Here is a 16,185-nt window from a genome sequence, read left to right on the forward strand (position 1 = left end):
AGAGGGGGACTCCTAAGTCAGGGAGGACATGGGAAGTGCACTCTTAGTGTTGAAGATGATAGAAGGGCAGGTGAGGTCACACAGTGTCCTCCACAGAGTGAGCTGAGCTCCACACTCAGAGCCCCGCAGCAGACAGTTTCAGGCCTTGCTTTCCTGGTGCTCAGGCACCATACTCCATGCACAGGGAGCTGGGGGCGTTTGCTGAGTGCGCTGCTCTGACCAGAGGAGGGGAAGGGGCCTCTCAGATCCAATGTATCACTGCAAGACTCTCCTGTCAGTGACCAAACCAGGACAGGAAATAAAAACACACATACAAGCAAACAACAAATACATTCCCAACCCTGAAATTCAGCATTCAATTCTCTCAGGCAACAGGTGGCACACCAAAGGCAAACAGTCCAAGAACACAGAACACATGGAGGAGATGGGATATCAGTGGGTCTAAAGGGAAGAGACAAGGTTAAAAAAAGTAAAACAAGGTTTTAGTTTCCTTTTCTCCCATCTTCTAATCAAATGTTACAAAAGTATTAACTAATCACTACTTGTTTGTTTGAGACAGGCTTTCTCTGTGTAACATCTCTAGCTGTCCTAGAACTTTCTATGTAGACCAGGCTAGCCCTGAACTCACAGAGATCCCTCTGCCTCTGCCTCTGCCTCTCAAGTGCTAGCATTAAAAAGCATGTGCTTTACCATTGCCCAGCTTTAATCACTAATTCTTAACAAACTAGTTTTAAAAAGTTTTCAGATAGTAAAATAATAGTAATTACCAATAAACTTTTCCCAATATCTTGATACTATGTTTTAAAACACTATCAGAAAATTTATATTCACTGATGAAAATGAAACTCAGAAAAGCGCTCAAAAGCAACATCAAGTTAATTCTGGAGAAGCCAAGGATTTAGTCACCAGAGAAAAGGAGACATTTCCAGAGAAAGCCGATGCCGAGCATGGTGACACATGCCTGTAATCCTAGACTTGGAAAGCCAGGGGACAAGGATAACAGTGAGTTTTGGGGCCAGGACCAGTTACATAGTGAATTCAAGCCCAGAAAAATTCTGTCTCAAAAACAAAGGGGATAGAAAGGTTGGCAAATGGGTCATAAGATATGAAAAATTGATATCCAAAAGTAAATAAAAATTATTCAGTACCATAGTAAGAAAAGCAGTGGATGCCTGAGACATGAGCAGTATGTGCAAGGAAGAGCGAATGCCTAAGCCATATCCAACCGTTTCCCCAGGAAATAATGCCAGGTGTGAGCTCACACACACACACACACACACACACACACACACACACACACACCCCACACATACACCAGGAAATAATGCCAAGTGTCACCTGTCTCACACACACAAACACACACACACACACACCACACACATCAGGAAATAATGCCAACTGTCAGCTGTGACACACACACACACACAAACACACCCCACACACACACCAGGAAATAATGCCAAGTGTCACCTGTCTCACACACACAAACACACACACACACACACACACACACACACACACACCACACACATCAGGAAATAATGCCAACTGTCAGCTGTGACACACACACACACACACCACACCACATACACACACACCAGGAAATAATGCCAAGTGTCAGCTGTGACACACACCACACACCAGGAAATAATGCCAAGTGTCAGCTGTGACACACACACACACACACACACACACACACACACACACACACACACACAGAGTAATTTTGTGTTCTTGTGGCCCTGGCAGTAGGCTCTGCTCTGTCTACCAAGCTAAGGAAAAGCCAGCAATCACTACGATACCTTGATAAGAAACAATGGAAGAGACATCACACCATATAACCGTGTTCTTCGACTACATAAGCCTCTGGGCTTTGTACTGAGGTCACCGACTCCTGAGGCTGCCCAATCAACTGACTCAGCACTTCCCTTCACTCACTCAAAATCTGCCTTCTTTCACTTTTTCATCTCCTTCAGTTTCTGCAGATCTTCTTTAATTTTCTGTGACTTCCCCAATACTAGGAGGTTGTGGTCTCTAGACTTCCCTTACCACTGCTTTACTAACACATACCCACACATTAATAACTCCATCATTACAGTACTCACACTAGAACACAAATCTCAGTTTGAAAACCACCATGAGGGAAAAACAAAAAGAGAACAACAACAACAAAAACCAGATTTACTAGAAAAAAGGTTCAGTGACTAGTAAGGAACATACAAGTGCATAAGGGAATGAGGACTGATAAGGGGAAAAGGAAACAGGGACTCTTGGACAGGCAAAAATCATGCAAGTACATCCATGACCACATACAAGGAATAAAACACATCCTGGTGTTAAGTCAAGGAAAATAAAGTCATCTAAAGTCAGTCTTCAGGTAAGGAACATCCTGCCACTGAGCCATCATGAGGCCGCAGATGAACAGCAGGACAAAGCAGAATTGCTTTATATTGACTATGGCTTCCAGAAGCTGTTGGAGAATGAGCATGGCACGTGGAAGCATGTTTGGCACAGCATGTATCCTGCTGCCAATGGGTCCCAGCACCACGAAAGGATCAAAACTGGCCAGACTTGATTTGACACCAGACTGGAAAAGGAGGTTTTGAACTACACAAGGTGGTCACAGAGGGACAAGGAAGAAGAGGTGGGGACTGGCTCCCAAACCTGCAATGGGCTCTTCAACTATAATGGTGATATTCCTGGGGCCTCCTGCAGATAAACACACAGGTACAGAGGAGAATCCAGACAGAACAAACAAGATTAGAGAGAGAGAGAGAGGAAAAAAAACCAACCCAGTGACTTTTACCTGGCAGAAGCGGTGACACTAACTCCCAAGAGGGAACACTTGGGCTGCAGGCGGGGTGACTTGGACAAGAAGCTACAAGACCCATGCACAGACCTTCTGCACAGGTCTTCTCTGGGTCCCTTTTCCCATGCAGGTTACCATGTTTTCTGGAATCCACACAGATTCAAGAATGGAGCCAGGGAGGCTGGGAATGTGGCTCTGGAAAGCTCTTCCCAGCATGAATAAGGCCCTGGGTTCAATCCCTAGGCCACTTTTAAAAACAGAGTGGGGTGGATGTAGGGAGCAGGGAAGTGTTGTATGCTCTGAGGCCGGTGCCCTCGTGGAGAACAGGCTCCAGGACTACAGCAGATGGGACTGAGGGTCTAACCACAACACACTTTCCATGTGGGGAAGTTCATGGAAAGGGGCTTTGGCCTGGAAACTTTTCTCCTAAGGAGTTCAAGTAAGTCATGTTGAATCCTTAAAGGAAAACAGAAATCCAGGGTTTAGTTGAGGCCTTAAGTTTTCATCTTTCTAGAAATTATAGAGACAAGGGCAGCTCCAGTTGCCAAAGGAAATCTCTCATTAAACACTTTCTATTTTATCTTAATATTTTGTATCTGGGGTTTTTCTGACCCATAATAGCTTTGAGCACAAAAATTAGCATTATATTTGCAGATGCTACCAAGCAAAGCCTAGAGACACCAACTACCCAGGGAAGATGGTGGCAGGGTGATGCTGAAGCAAGGAGACTTACCTTCCTCATGTCTAGTTTGCTCCCCAATACTAGCTGGCATTCTGTGAGGGAGGGTACAGGGTGAATGGCCTCAGTCACCCCATCTACTTGGCCCAGGGTCACATGGCCCATCCATCCACACTCGCTACTACCCCTGTTATAACTAGGAAGCCTTAATAGTGCTCTGCCTCATCTTACATCCTCTTACACCTTTAAGGAATCACAACAGAAGGGTCATTAACAATACTATCTGTAAACCTCTTTAATGCCTTTGCTGAAGTCTGAGAGATTCAGTTCAAACATACTCTGTGATGCTCATACTATCCCAATGCTAAGGAACTATGGAAGAGTCAGGGAAGCAGTTAGTATTTAACACCATGTAAAAAAAAAAAAGACACAAAACATACTTGGGCTTCTTCAGTACTACATGCTAAATGTCTTTCATGACAGAGCAGAGTAACATGTCATCCAGAAACGGTTCTCCCTCTGCCATGTGAAAAGCCCTAGGAGCTTGGGAGCGAGCCCTCCCTGCAGCCCTGAATTTGGCGGGACGACACCCGGCTAACCAGTAGCTGGTGCTCTTTATTACCTGTGGCTCCTTTGGAGGCAATGTTGGTATCCGAATGGGAGCGAATATGGCTCTTCTTTGTCCCGCTGGTGACAGGGCCTGTCTGCCCTTCTGAGAAGCTGGACCTGCGAAGGACACTGCCTGGCTGACTCTGCCTACCTGCCTCTTGGTCCCCTAAAGAAGCAGCGGCAGAATCTGACTTCTGAGAGCTGCTGGAGGAGAACATGTGAGAGCTGCTACTCTCGGCGTTGCTGCTGTGGCTCTGACAACTGGCAGTCCGGGCACGGGGGTCTGGGTTGCCGATGGCCAGGTACTCGGGCCCCTCACTGGCATCACTTGGGGAGTCATTTTGGCTGCTGACCCAGGATGCCTCTATGGGGCTGGTTAAAGTGCTGGAACTCATCTCATGTGGGGTCAGTGGGGAATCCTGGCCTAGAGCTGAATCTGAAAGCAGTGGAGCTTGGGTGGTTTGACTCTCTGCTGATGAGAGGAGGTCTCTGTCTTCTTGAGGTTTCCAGGGAGGGCCAGAAAGTGAAAAGGAAGTGGATCTTCTCTCTAGAATATTAAAAAAAAAAGGTGGGGGGGTTAAGGGGAAAGAAAGGTAAGCAGGAGATGTATGGTGTGCATATCTGTCCCCAGGTATGGGTACCCAGGACACATGTCACTCAGAAGAGGTGAGTCAATTAGAGCAAAGCAATGATTTAGAGGCAGCTAAGGTGAGAGCATGGACACCTGAGATAGTAGCAGCTTCACTGCTCTTCAACATGAATCCCTCAATTGCAAAATGAGAGAAATAATGAGACTAGCAACCTCATAGGACTGTTTTAAGGATCAAATGAGGTAATACACACAAACTGTAACAAAGCCCAGCAGGGTGCCAACACTCTAAAGATGTTAGCAACAAAAGACCTTATTTGCTGTGCCAAGCAGCTGCTCCAAAGCCTCTAAAGACATCTCTTTGCTGTTACTTTGATAATGCTATAGAATTCTTTTAGGCTGGCTGTTGGGTAATTTTCTGTTTTATTTTGTGAGGCAGGGTCTCACTGTGTGGCCCTGGATGCCCTTGAACTTGTAACCATCTTCTTGCTTCTGTCTTCTGAGTGCTGGGATTACAGCCCTGCACCACCACGTCTTTGTAATAGGCATCATAAAAAGATAAATAGCTGTAGTTGTCCAGGCTCAACCCCCACTCCGTGGTCACTCACAAAGACTCTACTTTCCAGATGTGAAGATACATATAAGGACTGCCTGTTCCCACCCTTATACCTAAGGCCAGCCTGGGCTACCTAGTGAAACTCCCTCAATAAACAGAATAGAGCAGAATGAACAAATGAAAGGATGAGAAGGTAAAAACCAAAACCAACTAAACAAAAGCAGGTTCTGGCCTGTGAGCACTCACCAAAGCCCTCTATTTCCACGGCCTAAAATACACGCAGTAATGACACGTTATCTGCCCTATACCTGAGCTGTGGTGGGGCATGGACTGGTGCAGGTTAGAGGAAGACCCGAAGTAAAACTGCTGAGCACAGCTGGCTGGAGGGGTGTATGTGGAACCAGGCAGAGCGGTCAGACTCTGGCTCTTTGTAACCAGCAGTGGGCTCTCGTGCTTTCTGGCAAACTAAAACAAAAGAAAACATGTTAGAATGAAGCCTAGAGGCCCTCAGAGGAGGGGCATTCATTACTGCAGAAGTGCTGATAGGAGCTAGTATTCGACAGTACGCCTGGACTACTAGAACCAGCGGCTACCGCTAGCTGCCCTCTACTGGAGCATACAACACTGAAACTGCAGGGCTGCTGCATACTACAGCTTCTGCACTGGACCCTTGCAGGGTACCCTCTCCTGTGGGTAGCGCAACAAAGAACTTAAGAGTATGCACGGGAGGCTGGGAAGACGGCTTGGGGAGGAAATGTGCTTGCTGTGCAAGCACGAGGACTGGAATTCATAGCCCAATGCCAGTGTAAAATGCAGGTGGGCATGGCAGCCTTCACGGAAGCAGACAGAGGATCGCAGGAGCAAGCAGATTAATTAATTATATTAGCTATCAACACACTCCAGGTTCATCAGGAGACCACACCTCAGTATGTAAGATAGAGAGCAAAAAGGAAGACACACCCAATACCGACCTCTGCTCTCCACAGGCAGACAGATACACACAAATCCGAGTGCACATGCATGTGCATGTACATCCATACACACAGAACAGGTATACAAACATGTATATACACCACACATAAATACATACCAAAAACAATGCATGTGGAATCAAGAGTAAGACAGAGTGGTGATCTAAGCCACTGTGTCACTCACAAGCACCTGATCCAAGCTTTGGGAGAGAAGGCAGTATGTGTGGGGTCCGGTGACCTTTTCTTTTCTTTTTGACCTTTTAGACAGGGTCTTGCAATGTCACTTTGGCTGGCCTGGTACTCATGATGTAGCTCAAACTGCCCTGCCCTCAAGCTCATGTTTATCCTCCTGCCTCTTAAGACTCCCAAGTGCTGGGATTTACAATAGTGAGTTACTATGCCTAGTCCTGGCCCCTAGTGACTTCTTTTCTTACTTTCTTCTTTTGTGGGTAGGTCATGTATTCATACATGTGCATGTGTGTTCACCTGTGCACAGACATGTGGGGGCCAGAGGTCAATAGTAGGCATCTCCTTCTATCACTCACCACTTTCCTTTTGAGACAAGGTCTCTCAGTGAACTTGGGGCTCACCAGTTCACCTTTCCCTGCCGTCCTCTTCTACTCCCCTTACCCTACCCCTCCTGTCCTCTTTCCTTTCCTCTTTTTATTTTTATTTTTTAGGACAGGATCTCATAGTCTAAACTAGCTTAAAACTTATTATATACTCCAGGCTGGTCTCAAACTCCCCCCCTTCTGCCCCAACCTCCCAAGTGCTGGGGTTACAGGTGTCAACTTGACACAGCTAGAGTTATCTGGGAGGAGGGAATCTCAACAGAGGAAATGCCTCCATGAGGTTGGCCTGTAGGATATATAAGCCAAATAAACTGCTGCTTTATTTCATCAATAGAGAGCAGACTCAGACAACAGTCACTACTACCACATCCAGCTCTTTCCAAGTATTTTAAAGTGAGCCTTTCATCTCCCAACTGCCTCAGTGAGGAAGTCATGTGCTACTGAGGAGTGTAGAGCATAGTGAAGGGCAGAGGCCCAGGACAGACGTGGGGAACTCTCTGCCCCCTTTACCATAGATGCATCAATCTGAGCCAGGAGACGGGGGTTGTTCTGTTCCACTGCTTCCAGACACTGGAGCATGGCTGTGACGTGGGCGTCACTCAGCAGGAAAGCAGTTTCTAGGAAGAAAAACGTTACCACAGTGATGCAGAAAGAAGCTCAGAGAAAGGCACAGTTATCTCACCACCCAGCTCTGGGAGCAGCTGCAAAGAGGGCAGTGCAGTGACCAGCACATAGGAAACTCAATTCATGGCTTTTTTTCTTGGTTTGCGGGGATCAGACAGGAACATCTTGGCATGGGTGTTTTTCATGGGGGGTGAGAGGAAGCCTGGCTGTGTGATTCTGAGTAGAGCCTAAGGCATCAAGTCAATTTTAGAAGACCCTGGTGTAGAGCCATCTACAGAAGAACCGAGAGAGAAAAGTTCACAGGAAGTACTCACGAAGCCCCGGGGCGTTTCTACTTACCTGTGTAGAATTTTCTGATATACTGTCTATCCCCGAGCAGAGGCCGGAGCTGGGCTGAGAGGCAGTGGCACTGCAGGCTGTGCTGCAGCCAGAGCTCTGCAACAGTGCGGTCGCTCACGTCAGCACTGCTCTGGCCATTCTCATGCAAGCTGATGAACTGGGGAGGCAGGGAGGCAGGAGTCAACACATATCCTGGCGGTATAGCGCTGCTGAACCCGAGAACTACACTCAAGACAGGCCAGGGAAGGCTACCCAAGGTGTCTCCTCCAGCTAGCTCCCAGGAGATACAGCAGGAGGACAGTGGGAAGATAAATGGTCTTTTTATTCTACCAGACCTCAGGAGAAGCAGGCCTGCTAAGTTTGGCTCTTTATGTTCTATGTCCAAAGAGGTATCTTTAGGATATTCACAGAAAGGGGTCAAAGGCATCAAACCTCCTGGCTTCTTTATAGAGTCCTCTATTTCAGAGTCTCCAGAGAGAAATATGGTTTAAAAAAATAAATCTTGGCATGTGTGTATGTGGATGGGTTGGTCTAGGGGAAAAAAAAAAAAAAAAGACCAAAAATTCACTTTAAAAAATTTTTTTTCTCAATGTGTGTGAGTGTTTTGCCTGGATATGTTTGTGCAGCACATGGAGCCAGTGCATGCAGAGGCCAGAACAGGGCATCATATCCCCGAGGACTAGAGTTTGGGTGGTTGTTAGTCATTATGTGGGTGTTGGGAATTGAACCTGGGTCCTCTAGAAGAGCAGCCAGTGCTCTTAACCACTTAGTTAGCTCTCCAGCCTTAAGATTCTCTTAACAGAAGCCATCTGAACACCGTCTTTTGGTTGTGGCCCTAACAGTCTCTCTTTGGAACTGTCTCCTCCTCCTTCAGGTTCTAAGAACAAGGTCTCAATGGCAGGGCTGGTGCAACAAATCGCATGAACAGCAGTGTCAGGAAGCTCCTCGGGGAAGATGCTACAGCACCACATGTGAGGTGCGAGAGCACACACCTGTTAACCAGTGCACAGGAAGCTAAGGGAGGGTGACTGCACACTCAAGGGCAGCCGGGGCTACCTAGTGAGACTATCTCAGTAAATACAACACAACAGAATGAATGGAGGAAGGGTGAGGAGGTGACAGAAAACAGCAGCCCCTGGCCTTCTCTCATACACACAACGGCCAGTTCTCTGGATGTTTGGGGGAAAAAGTATACTTCTTGACCTCATCTTAGCAATAAATCAACAGCTGGGACACACAAGAAACAAGGCAGGCCATACAAAGAAAGAGGGACGATGGATGGCTACTTTTGGAGTCATTTCATTAATCTAATTTAGATGCATTTAATTTTCCATACAATTGTCAGTCTAGAACCAGCAGTGTGTCTGTGGTCAAGTCACCTGACTTCGTTGTGCTGTTTCCCGGACTGGAAACCTGGAGCAGTGTGTAGACCTGGAGACATGAGAATCCAAAGCAGCCAAAGCCTTTAAGGTAGCATTCAGTCCAGTGGCCTCTGGCCTCCAGAAACTGCTTCCTCCCTCAAGCACCTTCTTCAATAGTTGGTGCATGAGCCATACCTCCCCTAACTTCTTTAGGGAAATTCTTGCCATCCATTTGTCCTAGCTTTTTTATTAGACCATTTTCTCCCATTTCCCAAGAGATGAAAAAGCAACCTGGACTAATGGACGTGGTTGGTTCACTCTCCCTCTAAGTAGTGCTACAGAGATAAGCTCTTCCCTCCAGTTAAAAGAAACTGGACACACCCCATCTCAGGGAGAACACTCTTCCAACCGTGCACCAGTGAAGACTTGCAGCCACACCCCAGCAAGCCAGCTCTCCTTTCACTCTTACCTTCTCAACATGAAGGGCCGAGTGCGGACTGAGCCACCGAATGTCTTTCACAAACTGCCAGTAATCTGCCTGTCGGCAACATACCTGCCAAACAAACACCAACATGATGAGCAGATCCCGACTGCTGACAGCAAAAGGGAGAGTAACAAAAGCCAGACATAGTGGCACACCTCTGCCTGAGAGGTGGAGGCAGAGGATCTTGAGTTCAAGGCCAGCCTGTGCTATATAGTGAGACCCTATCTCTAAAACAAGAAAACAAAACAGAGGCAGAGGGGTAGGAAAGAGGAGGAGGGAAAAAGGAAGAGGGAGAGAAAATGAGAATAACCTTCCTACACTTCAACAAAGGCTGCCAGCAGCAAGCATGAAAATATATACATGTTTATTCTTTTAAAATGATTTAAATTGCTCCGGTGTGGATGAGCGCATGTGTGTACCCATGGGTACACTGGGTGAAGTTTCTTGGGAGCATCCTCCACCTTGGTTTCGAGACAGTCTCACACTGGAACTCATTTGGCAGGCTAGACTGGCTAGCCAGTGATTCCCAAGGAGCCACCCAACTCCCGCACCACCAGCACTGGGTTACAATGAGTATCACCACACTGGCGTTTTAACACACTCACGTCTCGCGCTTGTGTGGAAGCACTTCACTGGCTGATCCCTAAACTGTTCTAAGTACGTATTAATGCATATGATATAAAAGGTATGCAGGGAAGATTATCTGTCTTCTATTCCTTTTCTTTTCACCATTCGGTTTCCTATAAGGTAATTCTTAAAACAAGTGCAGTTAGTTGCAAAAAGAGGTGAAAGTGTTATGAAATAAGTAAACACTTGGTTTTGCTATACATGTTGTCTTAAAAAAAAAAAAAAAAAAAAAAAAAAAAAAGGCTGCATTTTAGAGACCTTGATAGAATGAATGGTTTTACACTGTTAGAGGCCCTGACACAACAACAAAATATTTTCTATAATGAAAACCTAATTGTTTTTTGGGACCCCCCCCCCATGGTGGTTTGCATAGGTATGGTCCCCATAAACTATGTGTTTGAATGCTTGGCCCATAGGGAATAGCACTATTAGGAGATGTGGCCTTGTTGGAGGAAGTGTGTCACTGTGGGGGTGGGCTTTGAGGTCTCATATGCTCAAACTTCGTCCAGTGTAGATGGACAGTTCACTTCCTTTGCCTGTGGATCCAGATGTAGAACTCTCAGCTACCTTCCCAGCACCATGTCTGCCTGTATAATGCCATGCTTCCTGCCATGATGATAATGACTAAACCTCTGAACTGGAAACCAGCCCCAATTAAATGTTTTCCTCCTTTGTAAGAGTTGCCAAGGTCATGTTGTCTGTTTACAGCAATAGAAACCCTAATTAAGATACCCCCTTCTGAGATTATTGGGCAGGAGTTTGAATTTAGGTTAAACAGTCTTTCTTTTTTTAACTGTTTATTTTATGCACACTGGTGTTTTGCCATGTGTGTCAGGCCCCCTGGAACTGGAGTTACAGACAGCTGTGAGCTGTCATGTGGGTACTGGGAATTGAACCTGGATCTTCTGGAATATCAGCCAATGCTCTTAACTACTGAGCCATCTCTCCAGCCCTTAAATAATCTTTCAAACAGAACTGGCACAAATATAAAGAGACAAACCAACTAATAGAACAAAATAAATAGTTAGAAAGAGACCTTAAAAAATATCAGAACTTAATGTGAGATTCAAAAAGCATCTCAAAAAATCAATGATAAAGGAGGAGACTGTGGATTAGAGAAGTGTGCTTGTTGGTGTGAGCAAAGCCCTGGGTTCCATTCCCAAGGATGGAAGAAGAGGAGGTCAATGGTAGGAACCACTATAAACTATTATGTATCAATTCACTGGAAAACCTGTAACATTAGCTAATTTTCTTAACATTTCATTTACCAAAACTGAACTTTGAGGACAGAGAAAACCTGAATAGAGCAATGAATGACACTATTTAAATCACTGATAAGACACAGATGGCTCCACTGATAAACTACCAAAGCTCTAAAAAACTGTTATATCAAAGCCAGACAAAGATGCAACAAAAAATCATTAGTCAAAATCCCCAGTGAACATAAATACAAAGCTTCTCAGCACAACACTATCAAACAAGCACATTAAAAAGACTTCACACAGCCAACAAGTTGGATCAGTGGGTAAAGGTGCTTGCTACCGAGCCTGCCAACCTGAGTTTGAGCCCCAAAACCAATATGGTAGAGAAAGAGAGAATCAACTCTCTGAATGCACCCCCCATAAATAAATACTTGTAAAAAACTATTTTAAAAGATTATATGATCTACAGAGCAAGCCTTATAGCTAAGGCTCAGGGAACACGATGGAAGGGCATAAGGAGGATCAGGAAACATGTAAGAGCCAGAGGACTAGCTCTAACAATGTGGTTGTCTAAGCAAGACCTGCACAAGGACATCGGCTGAAATATCAGTGTGGAGGGGAGAATTTCACAGGGCCTCAGTCCTAGGTGAGGAGCTATAGATAATCATAGCTACTGAAAGAGTGCATATCATTCTTCTTTAGAGGTTTGTATACAAGACACGAACATACTGTAGCCACTATTTTACACTCTGCTCTTTTCATTTAACATATCTTGTAATCGATCCCAAAGCATGACTTTAAAATGTTACATTTATTTTGTGTGTGTGTGTGTGTATCGCTCAAATTCTTGCAACAGTACATGTAGAGGTCAGAGAATAACTCTGTTGGTCCCTCAGGTTGTGAGGCTTGGCAGAAAGCACTTTTACTCATTGAGACATCTTGTTGGCCTTTAGTTATTGTTTTAATCATATACATATTCAATATAAATGTATACACACACACACACACACACACACACACACAAATAAATAAATAAAATCAGGAGCTGAGCACAGTGTCCATTCCTATAAATGTAGCACAAAGGAGACAGGAGGATCTCAAGTTGGAGGTTAACCTAGGCTACATAGCAAGACTGTGTCTCAAAAACACAAAACCAAAACAAAACTGAGGACACATAACAAGAAGTTATTTATATTTACTTTTGTAATATACTAGCTTCTGGATGGAAGCTAGTAACAGGTAGTAACTTATATCAGAAGACAATCAAAGAGAGACTTTCCACTATATGGTTTTAAACTCAAATGTGTTAGCCAAGTAACCATGTGAAGTATATTATCTGTGCAAAAATTAAACATTCATTTTAAAGTAACTTACCTAGTGATACACATGGTACAATCTTTACTACTTTAAAAGGCATAATATAAAAATTTGAATATAAGAAAAAATAAGAACATCTAATGGAATGCTAAACAGTATTTTTACTTGTTATTAAAACTATGGGTGATATTTATTTTTCTGAGTCTTTTTGGCATATGTGAAAGTTTCAACAAATAAGAATATATCATGCATATTTTTAAAACATAGGTTTTTTTCACTATTATTATTTTAAAAATCAGGGCCACTTAAAAAAAAAAAAAAAATCAAGGCCAGGCAGTGGTAGCCCCTGCCCTTAATCTCAGCATTCAGGGGGCAGAGGCAGGTGGATCTCTATGAGTTTGAAGCCAGCCTTGTCTACAGAGTGAGTTCCAGGACAGCCAGGGCTGCACAAAGAAACCCTATCTTGAAAAAAAAAACAACAACAAACAAACAAACAAAATCAGGCTGCCTTGGGACTAGAGAGATGGCTCTGAGGTTAAGAGCACTGGTTGCTTTTGTAGAGGACCTGGGTTTGGTTCCCAGAACCTACATGGTAGCTCACAACTGCCTGTAACTCCAGTTCCAGGGCATCCAAGGCCCTCTTCTGGCTTCCATGGGTACCAAGCATACACATGGTGCACATGTATACAACATGTAGATAATATACTTGGACACATTAAAACGTTTTATTGGACCTACATTGCTAAGCACAGTTTCTTCTTGGAGCTAGAGTTGGGCATCCTTTTACTCCTACTCAACTGAGCCAGTTTGGGAACTGTCACCACATTTCTAAACAGCAGAACAGAGATGGCGTCATCATGTCCTGACTTACAAAAGTGGTAAAAGGTGTCCCAGATGAAGGCTAAGGAAAATGGTTCCCTCTAAGAAAATGGTCATGACAGCACAGCCTCTCAGGGGCTAGGAGTGATTAAAACAAACAGAACTCACATCCTTCTGAAAACAAAGGGGAGATAAAGCCAACATGAATCATCATGTCCCTTCCCTTTTCCAAGGACACGCACCCAGAATAGCTTCCTGATGACACAGCAGCCTGAAACCTTTGAAAGCACTAAACTTTTTGGAAAGAAACAACAGGGAGAGAATTCTGACATCAACTTTAATTCTTAGACCCTAAAAAGGCACAAAGCAGCTTTTATTTCTGTGGGGTTTTTTTTGTGTCCCCCCACTAGAGCCTGCATGTGCTGTAGTGTGTCTCTGTGTCAAGTGGTTGTCTCTGCTTTCACTTCCTGGCACTAGCTAGTTTTGTTAGTGGTCACACACACTCTTCGGTATTTTCATTCTGAAGAACAGGTGCTTCCATAGACACTACTGTTTCTGAGAACTTGACAAGATATGTTAGTAGCATTTTGCATTTGCAAGCTTGTTTTATTTGAGAATCTCTTCAACATTTCTCCTTTTGTGGCACATACAGATGGCGAAACTATCATGTAATCTGGTTAGGTTACTATGTGACCATGTAAAATTAGTAACAGGGCCTAGAAAAGAACTTTTGTTATCAAGACAAGACTACTTTAACCACTGAAAGGCAGTACTGCTGGTCTGGCAGCTATTTTTGGTCACCAGCCTGGGAAACTTGCACTTTGTTTTTAACAAAACATTTTGGCACTGATCCCAAATTTCTGAACGGAACACTGCGTAGTTCAATACTACAAATTAGCATAGAGAACACCAAGATAAAAGGCAATCTCCTGAGAGAAAATATATTTAGTTTTGGCTGTGCTTGTTGGGTAGGAGAGAGAGCCACATTATAATATAGAGACAGCTGGCCTAGACCTGGAACTCAGCGCTGAGGTCTGAGCTGAGTGTCACTGATGCATGGGTGAGACCGAGACTGCTTCAAGAAAACAGAGTAAGGAGACACAAATACACAGAGTGACTCCAATGTTAAAAATCCAATTTAAAGATCTGTAAGGGGTAAAGAGGGTAAAGTACCTGCCAAGCCTAATGCCTAAGACCCACATGAGAATTGACTCCTGCATGATAGTATCTGACCTTCACATGTGTACACCCCAAAATAAACAGATGGTATCTGACTTCCACATGTATGTACCCCCAAATAAACAGATGGTATCTGACCTTCACATGCATGTACCCCCAAAATAAACAGGTGGTATCTGACCTTCACATATGTGTACCCCAAAAATAAACAAATGGCATTTCATTTTAAAATGTTTAATCCAAAGAGAAATTCCAGGGATAGAAACTGAAGACCAGTCACATATAGAACGGGGCTACTGTGACATCAAGAAATGATAGTGGTCAACATCATTGAAGTTATGTAGTCCAAGGAGAATTGGTTCTTGAGTTAGGTGACATGGATGTCATTTTCTTAAATAGCACACTGCGAAGTCACCAGTGATAAAGAATATGTTAAGATTTCAGTGCATTAAGATTTCGGTTGTTTTCAAATTTCAATGTTCTTAATTATGTACACCACAGGACAACATGTAATGGGGAATCAATCTATTATATTAATTACTTCTTTTAAGTTTTTATTACTTAGTTTTGTGTGCCTATTCCCACCCCTGCTGTGGTGTCTGTGTGGAGGTCAGAGGACCACGTGTGGCAGTTAGTTCTCTCATCCCACCAAGTGTGTCTCAGAAGTTAAACGCAGGTTGTAAGGTGTGGTGGCATATGCCCTTACCTGCTGAGCATCTCACTGGTATATGCCACTTCATTTATTTCATAGATGAGCTTTATGACGTAAATGCCATTCCCCTTATTTATACAGATGAGACGTTAAGCCATGGTATGGGAGAGCTGAGGCTGACAGACAACTGTGTCTTCTAGAGCTTTACATCACAATTCTCACAGCAGAAAGGTGGGCCACAGTGTTATCTCATTTCACGTATGAGAAACAGAGGCACTAGGGGCTCTGTAACTTACCTTATATTAATCAAGTTGAGGGGAGAGTAAAATGTCCACAATTTTAAAAATCACTATGTCTTTTATTCCCCAAGAATCTGCACACTGGAGCCTAGACTTTAATTTTCTGTGATTCTAAAGGTGTTTGCCAGTCTATGATATGGTGTTGCCTCCAAATTCCTAGACAGGTAGTTTAAAGTTCTTTAAAGTGTAAATTTGGGTGGGAGTCTTCAAAGTCCTTTAAGAAATACCACCTCACCTTCAGAGTCATTAAGCCAACTTTTCCAGTGAATTCTAAGACTGTTTAACAGAACCAAAGCTGTTGTTCAGAGGTAACAGATCTACTTTAGAATGGAAGACAATATACTAAGTCCTTTGATATACTTTACGCCAATTCGTTGATCAGATTGTCCTGGTGGAAGCTTCACCTCAGCCCCTGGCATTCATATACCCAAAGAGTCTAGAATGTTCTGATGGAAGTCCCAACCCAAGCCCCCTCCCTTCTCTCTCTCCAAACTCTG

General features: G+C 44.1%; 1 protein-coding gene across 6 annotated transcripts in view; it reads right to left on the reverse strand.

Moving 5' to 3' along the window:
* Rubcn (rubicon autophagy regulator) overlaps nucleotides 1-16,185 on the reverse strand; it is a 58,681-nt gene that overhangs the window by 15,313 nt on the left and 27,183 nt on the right. For 4 of the 6 annotated variants that reach the window (XM_051191361.1, XM_051191357.1, XM_051191359.1 and 1 more), the window contains exons 3-8: nucleotides 9,579-9,662; nucleotides 7,749-7,905; nucleotides 7,296-7,402; nucleotides 5,551-5,707; nucleotides 4,111-4,644; nucleotides 2,665-2,709 (exon numbers count right to left, since the gene is read on the reverse strand). In XM_051191361.1, the coding sequence (XP_051047318.1) occupies nucleotides 2,665-2,709; nucleotides 4,111-4,644; nucleotides 5,551-5,707; nucleotides 7,296-7,402; nucleotides 7,749-7,905; nucleotides 9,579-9,662 (1,084 nt within the window). The remainder of the gene's footprint in view (nucleotides 1-2,664; nucleotides 2,710-4,110; nucleotides 4,645-5,550; nucleotides 5,708-7,295; nucleotides 7,403-7,748; nucleotides 7,906-9,578; nucleotides 9,663-16,185) is intronic. The other 2 variants (XM_051191360.1, XM_051191358.1) reach the window with 1 other exon arrangement.

Source organism: Phodopus roborovskii, unplaced genomic scaffold (assembly GCF_943737965.1).
Source record: "Phodopus roborovskii unplaced genomic scaffold, PHOROB, whole genome shotgun sequence".
In the NCBI taxonomy this organism is placed as follows: Eukaryota; Metazoa; Chordata; class Mammalia; order Rodentia; family Cricetidae; genus Phodopus; species Phodopus roborovskii.